The sequence below is a fragment of the Coregonus clupeaformis genome, chromosome 13, assembly GCF_020615455.1.
Source record: "Coregonus clupeaformis isolate EN_2021a chromosome 13, ASM2061545v1, whole genome shotgun sequence".
Classification (NCBI taxonomy): domain Eukaryota; kingdom Metazoa; phylum Chordata; class Actinopteri; order Salmoniformes; family Salmonidae; genus Coregonus; species Coregonus clupeaformis.
In genome coordinates, this window is record NC_059204.1 from 52,190,520 (window position 1) to 52,199,424 (window position 8,905).

Here is an 8,905-nt window from a genome sequence, read left to right on the forward strand (position 1 = left end):
AACGAATTATAAACATTATTACAGCCTATGCTGTTTTGGGGAAAACAGTAGTTACATACATACAGATACTATGGGTCAATTATAAAGCTGGACACTGATACCAACAAGGGTCAGAGTGTAATATTCCCCATCGCTAAAAAAAAGAACGTAAATCCTTCAGATTATTTTTTGCACTGCACAGAGGTTGCCTTACCTCCCGCCCCCTTCTCCCCTTCTCTCCCTTCTCCCTCACACTATCAAGTGGCCACTTCACATAATTTATCTACCGCTGTAGGAGACTTCACGGTACACTGATGGAGCCCTTTCGCAACAAAAACATTACTGTGAAGAATTATTGCAAAGCTATTGGACTTTATGACATACTTTCGGATACATCGAAAGTAGGCTACTTTTTCTTTGGACTTTTTTAACCATTGTAGGGTAAGCGACAGGAGTGGACACAAAGTAAGTGAAATGCTTAAATAAACCAATAGATCTGTATACTTTTATGAAAGATTATGAGTAACTTGTGTAACATTTCTACCCCTTACATATTGATCTTGTTTTGCTCATTTGGGCTTCTACAATCACACTTAAACACCTTTGCTGCACACCACCAGAAAGTGCAGATAAGGATTTTGTGACGACGGCAGCATGGGGGCTGTTTTCGAATTTGAACCATGCAGAGAAGCTAGTGAAATGGGACTGTCTGCCCATTACTCTACTGTTTTGGGGAAATGATCATATAATTTTATAAGACGCATGAAGTTAAGGCAAATAGCTGTATATAGGCCCACAGTTTAAAGACAATATACTTAAAAATGCAATTGTTACTTGCCCAAAATTGAGCCTCTAATTGCGGTGTTATTGTTTTATTTTTAAAAGCCTAGAAGTTGATAATTGTATTGTAATAACTACTGTACTTCCAAGATTGATCGTATTATTTCATTATTTCCATATAGTATTTTTCCAATGATCTGTTTTGATGATTGTTTTGCTGATGTAAATATATAGACTTTAAAGATGACGGAAATACTGCAACTGTATAAATATACTGTACATTCATGTTTGAGATAATCAAATGTACAACATACATACAGCCAGGTGGAGGTGGAGCGCCATAGTAGTTTCCTCAGTTTGAACTCTGGAACTTACATTAAAAGCCATCATTAGAGGGTTGATAAAAGAAGAATGGGCTAAGAAAAGAGAGGGAGGAAGTACATGATGTACTGAAGATATCTTCATTCTGCTAAAACAATGGAAGAACATTTTGGGCCAGATTCCCGGACACAGATTATGTTTAGATAAAGCCTAAAAAGCATCTCCATTCAAATTGCTTTTTTTTGTCCAGGATTTTGTTTGATATGTGTCCGGGAATCCGACCCTTTAAGCTGCTAAGAACTACAACTTTCTTCGCTACACTAATTCATCTTTATTCTAACTTTATTTGTTTACCCCCAGGTGCAGTGAGTGAATAACTTTCTACCGGGTTTAATAACAGAGGCTTCTAGGAAAAGAACAGCAACCAAGGGTTCTGAAGTCTGAACGCACCCTGGTCCTGACCTTTGACCTCTGACCTCTAGCCATGTCTCAGAGTAACCCCTCCTTCCAGCTCATCCAGACTCTGAGGAAGTCTCCCGCTGTGTTCCGCCGCCGGTTCCACCTCCGGCCCGACCGCATCGCCACCCTCTCCCACGGGGACCCCCTCTACAAGGTGCACTACCTGGGCACCAAGAAAATCTACTCCCTGGATTTGGAGCAGGCCCAGGGGGCCATAGACCTGATGCTCCAGCAGCTGGCCCCGGAGGCCCCTGAGAAACTGGGCAAGGAGCACGCTCTGGTGGTGCGGCGTCGTTACATAGAGGTGAAGGAGATTGCCACGGGGAGACAGCTCACTAAGACCTATCTGAGTGACATAGCGTTCTGCGCGGCTGACACCAAGCACCCCAATGTGTTCCTGTACATCTGTAAGCAGCAAGGCCAGCAGCTGCAGTTACAGTGCAGGGTATTCTGGTGCACCAGTGCTGAGAGAGCTAAGGACATCACCGCCTGTCTGGCAAGGAGCTTTCAAACGGCTCTCAGTGATTGGCAGGGTACCGAGACCACTCACATGGAGGAAGGGGCGGGATCATCGGAGGTGGATCGACTGTCAGTCAACACGAGTCTTCATCCTAATACCTCCTCCGCTCTATCAGGAGATCTAAGGACAGGTGAGAGTGTTTTGAGACGATTTTGTCATTACTATTCTGTAGGTTACTGGTGTTTGAAATTGATGATGTTTGTGTCAAAGTCAACTTTTAAATATATTTGCATGTATTTGAGAATGAATGTGTCCCTTTGAGTTCTACAGAGGCTTCAACAAAGTGCACTTGGTGTTGTTAACGGTCCTGTTTGTCTGTTTGTGAAGACAGGTCGCTGGAGGAGGAGGAGGGGTGTGGCTACTCTGTGTCGTCTCAGAGCGATGAGGGGGAATGAGAGGACATGCTGCACCACCACCATCAGCAATGACGGCACACAGTCAACCATTTGATCTTTGACTTTGACTCTATCTCTGCCAACTGATAATGTATTGGGCATAGCAGAGACTCACTAGCTCCTGCAGTGCCCACCAGTGTTGAAGAATGGACCACTGCCAAACTAAGCTTGGAGCCCAGAACTACATTTTATGTGTGCGTTGGCCAGCTAAGGGTGTGAATCAAAAGCCCCACATGCCACAGAGCACCCCTTGTATCACCACCAACAGGATCATTGTGTTTACCCCTGAGTATTATTTTGGCTTGGTGTGAACTGGACTCCCTCTACTCAGTAGTTTCCCTCTGGTAGTAATTTAGCATCCTCATATGACAAACATGAAGACACCTAGACAGGGACAAGAGCATACTAGGTATTTATTTACTTTCACCCCATTGAGCTAACTAAACTTGTGTTTGTAACTAGGTTTCCATCCAATTGGTGACAGATTTTCATACAAATATTTTAAAATCAGTATAAAAACAGCACATTTCTTCACCAGAGATGTGTTTCCATCAAATAATGTAGTGCACATAAAAATAAATTTTTCTGTTAAATTCCTGTGTACCGAATAAAAAATACAAGTTAAATGGGTTTCCATTGCATTTTCAACTCTACTGATGGTTTTGTTACAGAGAAAATGGACTTATATAGCCTGTGTGCCCACTCTGGTATTGGCACGTTCGCTCTAGCCAACAGCTCGCATAATACAGTACGGGTATAGACTACATGATGAGATTACTATGGACAAAATTATTTGTATTTATCAAACGGCAGCCAAGCATTGATCATTATGTCACCAGCACAAGACCCTCAATATTTATTGGAAAGGCGCATCAAGCCTTTCACCACCCTGTGAAGTTCATCATTTATTTCATCTGTAGCCTAATAAACTGCATGCTTTCCTGAGTCGTAGTGGGAGGACCACACAACATGTCATTGCGTGACTCCAAATTGAATTCAATGTGATGGTTATTCCCAGCTGGCACAGAACGTTCCTGTAACGTTCCCTAAAGGTTCTCCTTTGGTTCTTAGAAAAATAACTTTGACAGAACGTTCTGGGAACATTGTGGGAAAGTATTTTTTTTAAGAGCCAAAAGGAGAACCTTTAGGGAACGTTGCTATTTTGGAAAGGGAGAAACACATTGTTCTGAAAACGTTCAAAAAACCTCATAAAAGAACGTTCTTTTTTGGTGAATTAGAACTTTTACGTAACGTTCCCCTGTGGTTCCTGTTTGGTTGTTGGGAAAAAAAACGTTCTGGGAACATTGCATATCTAATGGCCATATTGGATAGTTAAAACGCTGAAAGAGGAGATAAAGTGTGTGGAGGTGAGTGCACATCATTTATTCCACCCCCCAAAAAAAAGAAAAAACGACATGTTTTGAACTCTTCTATAGAAACGGATTCTTTTAACATCACTTTCTGTTGACTTTACTACTACAATAGAAACTCACCGGACAGTTTATTAGGTACACCACCCTGTTCACGAAAATTGATTGCTCCTACAGCTATTAGTCCGCTTATCTGATCTCTTGGCTACCGTTTTTCCTTTTTTTACAGATGAAGCAATTGTGGGACACCACCACTTGTGAACACCTACTCAACCGCTAAGGTAAATGTCTTACAGTAACTTGATAGCATTGAAGAATTCACATTTGGACCTTTTTTTGGACCTTATTTTGTAGTGTCATACTTTAGAGCCTGAACTTTCAAATGAAGTCTGACATACATTAGACATCTGTTAATGTTAACGTGATTAATTTAGTCTCAGACGTCTCTCCACCCAACCGTACCGCAAGACAGCAGAGGTAAATGGCTTACAGTAACTTCCTATATTTATAAACCGTATTTTGTGGCGTCAGCTTTCAAAGGAAGCGTGACATACAGTACATTAGACATCTGTTAACAGACATCTCTCCACCCAACCGTACCGCAACAGTCCCAGTTTCTCCACTCGTCCTGCAGTCTCTCCACCCAGAGGAGGAGGACCTGCCCTCTGTGACAGTAAATAAACACTGAAGCATACAAATTGAGGAAAAATATAATGTTCATTGTGAGATTAAAGTGAATCAAATCAAATCAAATGTAATTTGCCGAATACAACAGCTGTAGACCTTACAGTGAAATGCTTACTTACAAGACCTTAACCAACAAGGCAGTTTTAACAAAAATAAGTGGTAAGTAAAAAAATATATATAGATAAGTAAACATTTTTTAAAATAGCAGTAAAATAAATAGCAGTAAAATAAAATAACAATAGGGAGGCTAGGCTATATACAGGGGGTACTGGTACAGAGTCAATGTGCAGGGGCACAGGTTAGTCGAGGTAATATGTACATGTGGGTAGAGTTAACCTCTACGGGATCGGTATCCCGTATACGGGACGGTTGAGCTAACGTGCGCTAATGTGATTAGCATGACTGTTGTAAGTAACAGCAAACTTTCCAGGACATAGACATGTCTTATATGGGCAGAAAGCTTAAATTCTTGTTAATCTAACTGCACTGTCCAATTTACAGTAGCTATTACAGTGAGAAAATACCATGCTATTGTTTGAGGAGAGTGCACAACAACAAAAAACTTATCACGGCAACTGGTTTGATACATTCACCTCTGAAGGTAAATCATGTACTTACATTCAATAATCTTGCTCCAATTTGTCATCCTAAGGGTCCCGGAGATTAAATGTAGCATAGTTTTGTTAGATAAAATAAATTGTTATATTCAAATGTAGGAACTGGGTTCTACAGTTTGAACCACTGCTGTCTCTGGTTCCACACCCACCCCGCCCGGCCATCTAGATGTGTGAAAGTTAGTGTATAAGCTAATGATCCATCATGTGTGACATTCCTGGGAGTGTGTAAACTTACATTTTGTATTACCATATCATTTTTGTATGTTCTCTATTGTTATGTACCTGAAAATGTATCAATTGACCAATTCGGCACATTTGGCCAGACCTGATACAAAATAGTCCAGTATTGCAATGCCTCACTGGATCAATCTGAAACTTTGCACACACACTGCTGCCATCTAGTGGCCACAATCTAAATTGCGCCTAAACTGCAATATTATATTGTGGCCTTTCTCTTGCATTTCAAAGATGATGGAACAAAAAAAATAATAGAAAACGCATGTCCTTGGTCCTTATCTTTTACCAGATCTAATGTGTTATATTCTCCTACATTTATTTAACATTTCCACATACTTCAAAGTGTTCCCTTTCAAATGGTATCAAGAATTTGCATATCTTTGCTTCAGGTCCTGAGCTACAGATTTGGGTAAGTCATTTTAGGTGAAAATTGAAAAGGTCAGATCCTTAAGAGGTTAAAGTGACTATGCATAGATAATAAACAGAGAGTAGCAGCAGCGTAAAACAGGGGGTGGGGTGGGGAGGACAATGCAAATAGTCTGGGTAGCAATGATTAGCTGTTCAGGAGTCTTATGGCCTGGGGGTAGAAGCTGTTAAGAAGCCTTTTGACCTAGACTTGGTGCTCCGGTACCGCTTGCCGTGCTAGAATCCTTAATAGAAACCATAAAAAAGCTCCCCGCCTCCATTTTGGTATAAAGCTGAGGGATGGGCCTGTTCATAGACAGATTATCTTTTTCTGTTGCATTTCTCTTATTTATTCCTACAATCCTGTCTCCATAACTCCCCTTATGTATGTTGTTACTATAGGAGCGTGCCAACTTAACTTTAAAAAAGTGAGGAATACGTGGAGGAGGTCGTTGGAGCCATACTGAAAATATTTCCACACCAAAAGGGAGGGAAGAAACAGGTTCGTTTTCACACTACAGAACAAAAACTGAGCCAAGCTAAGCTGTACTGGGCTGGCGTAGATGCACATTGAACACAGTTGCAACATCAGTCGTAGGGTTCTAATTAGCCACTTGATACGTGGGTTACTGATAGCCTGTTTTTGATGCATCTCTCCATCTCCTTCATGTCTCCTCCATGCATCAAACGAGATGTGCCTTTTAACTTGTTCAGATAAACATATTGAAAGGATCAACACTCACTTGATATGATTTGCAGTTAAAGCTTTGTGTTTATTTTCTTAAATTCATAGTATCAATATGTCTTAATACACTACACGGATATGTTTCAACTTGCACCTTCCTCAGTGCGTGTCCAGTTCTTACACTTGCTTCCTGGCCCCAACATGACCAGATGTTTGATGGTTAGCAAGGGCTACTGGCTATTGGTTTGGTTGAGAGGCAGGCAGCAAGGATCCTATGAGCAGCCAGAATGGATCCCTCTTCCTGTAGAAAGGTGATCTTCTCCTTGTGCATTTCCTTTCTGTTGTACACTGCTCCACTGAGTGACCATCTTCACAGATCAAACTAGATACATTGGGTGTATTTTCAGTTAGAATAGGAGAGTTTGACTTATGGGGTCTAAAAGAGGCCTGAGTCTACTGGTGGAATCAAGGGCTCTGACAGATTCATGGTTGAGCCCAAACATTTCTGGGGGTCTGATTGAGACATGGGTCGGAGGCCTAAGAGAGTCAGGGGGTCTGGAGAAGGATGAATATTGTCCTTGGTCCTCCTGTGTTTACATCCAATCCTTAGGCTGCACATTCTGAGTGTGTGACATGGAATGAGAGTTTAGGTTTTGTTTCAGCGTTAGCCATTGAGCAATGAGATTTCAGTGGCAGCTTTCATGTCGCCCCTCATGTCGCTCCTCTCCTCACTGCTTTTAAACATAGAGGGCACTAGTACATTTACATTTAAGTCATTTAGCTGACGCTCTTATCCAGAGCGACTTACAAATTGGTGCATTCAACTTAGGGTATTGCTAGATATTTGATGTCCAGTTTAATAATAATAATAATAATATGCCATTTAGCAGACGCTTTTATCCAAAGCGACTTACAGTCATGCGTGCATACATTTTTGTGTATGGGTGGTCCCGGGGATCGAACCCACTACCTTGGCGTTACAAGCGCCGTGCTCTACCAGCTGAGCTACAGAGGACCACAGCTGCCTACTTTTCCCGGTCAGGGTTCTGCTGAGGTTCTGCTCCCAGTCTGCTTTCTGACCAATACAGCATTCTCTCTCTCATCACCTTTGTGTGTATGTGACATGATTTGTGTTATGTCCTAATTCTCTTCCTCGGGGGTTCAGCTCGAGATCCAAATTAGGAATTAACTGTCCTCCAACGTCCCAAATTAAGAAGAAATAGTATTATGTGATTATAAATGTATTAACTTGCGACCCACCTCTCACATACCCAGGGCCCACTTTGGGTCCTGACCCACCTCCATAAGTATGCACCAATGGCACCCCTCATTAAAGCATTGCATTGAGTCGTTTTATTTTTCCATTCTGGTTTGGATTTAAAACCCAGCAAATGCTTATGATTTCTGATTTTCCTGGTTAAAAAATCACTGAACATTTTCTGTGTTAAATAAATAAATAAATAATTAACATAAGTTAAATACCAATGAACTACCAATGCCCAATGCTAAACTTTTGGGAAGGACACAATATCCTTAAGCCCTGATAATAGTATTTAACTAATTAAGAACTGTTTGTTTTACAGGTTGCAGAGGGTTGCAGAGTGAGCCCTTGACGCCCCTGTACCATAGACGGTGTTCAGACAATTGTGTAATCCTGTGTGTGTGTGTGCCAATCAGATTGCAGATTTCTGAATTGTTAACTAAAATTATAAATGTGTAAACTGTTTATATTTTTAAGATGTATTTTATTCAAACAATACAAAACATGCACATACAAACGACAGCACACAGACACACACAAACATCAATGACATCCCACCTGCTCACACCCCCATCCTTCTCCAGCGCCCGCATCACTCTCCGCCACATGGCCTCAAACTGCACCCTTTTGTTTTTCTCTGTCGCCCACGCACTTTCAACATTTAGATAATAAAGTATTTGACCTTTCCATTGTGTTAGCGATGGAGGATTGGTTAATTTCTAGTTTTTAAGTGTGCATTTTTTCAAGATGATTGATGAGAAAAGCATCGTCCAACCCGTCTGGTATCTCACTGCTCCCTCATATGAAATGTCTTGAAATATGCAGACAGATGGATTAAAAGTACATGTACATTGTAATACTTCTGACAAACAACTTTTTAACTCCGCCCATAACTTTTGGACTTTATAGCATTCACAAAAGCAATGATTGAGTCATTGTTAGTTTTACACTTAAGACATGACACTACCGTTGTGCTGTAGAATTTGTGATTTTTTAAAATCTTGTATAATCAATTCTATACATTAGTCTACACTGGATTAAGTGTCATTTTGCTAGTGCTGTTCCAACATTCCCTCCATCTTGTGCCAATACTAGTTATTTTTAAGTCTTGGAAGACTTTAAAAAATCATTTTTATTCTATTCGTTTTATTTGCCCATATAAAGTCAGTTATGACCGAGTCTTCAGTGG

General features: G+C 40.9%; 1 protein-coding gene across 2 annotated transcripts; it reads left to right on the forward strand.

The window, feature by feature from the left end:
* The first annotated feature begins 218 nt into the window (after positions 1–218).
* On the forward strand, positions 219–3,084 carry LOC121580278. 2 transcript variants are annotated; one of them, XM_041895335.2, is made up of 3 exons: positions 219–444; positions 1,441–2,189; positions 2,387–3,084. In XM_041895335.2, the coding sequence occupies exons 2-3, from the start codon at positions 1,565–1,567 to the stop codon at positions 2,452–2,454; spliced, it is 693 nt and encodes a 230-aa protein (XP_041751269.1). In that variant the 5' UTR covers positions 219–444; positions 1,441–1,564; the 3' UTR covers positions 2,455–3,084. The 2 variants fall into 2 exon arrangements, with proteins under 2 accessions (XP_041751269.1, XP_041751268.1); XM_041895334.2 differs by having other exon boundaries at positions 2,391–3,084.
* The last annotated feature ends 5,821 nt before the right edge of the window (positions 3,085–8,905 follow it).

Coding starts and splice junctions, on each gene's coding strand:
- LOC121580278 (XM_041895334.2), top strand. CDS start 1,565: ATGTCTCAGAGTAACCCCTCCTTCCAGCTCATCCAGACTCTGAGGAAG. Junction 2,190..2,390: donor ATCAGGAGATCTAAGGACAG/GTGAGAGTGTTT, acceptor TTGTGAAGACAG/GTCGCTGGAGGAGGAGGAGG.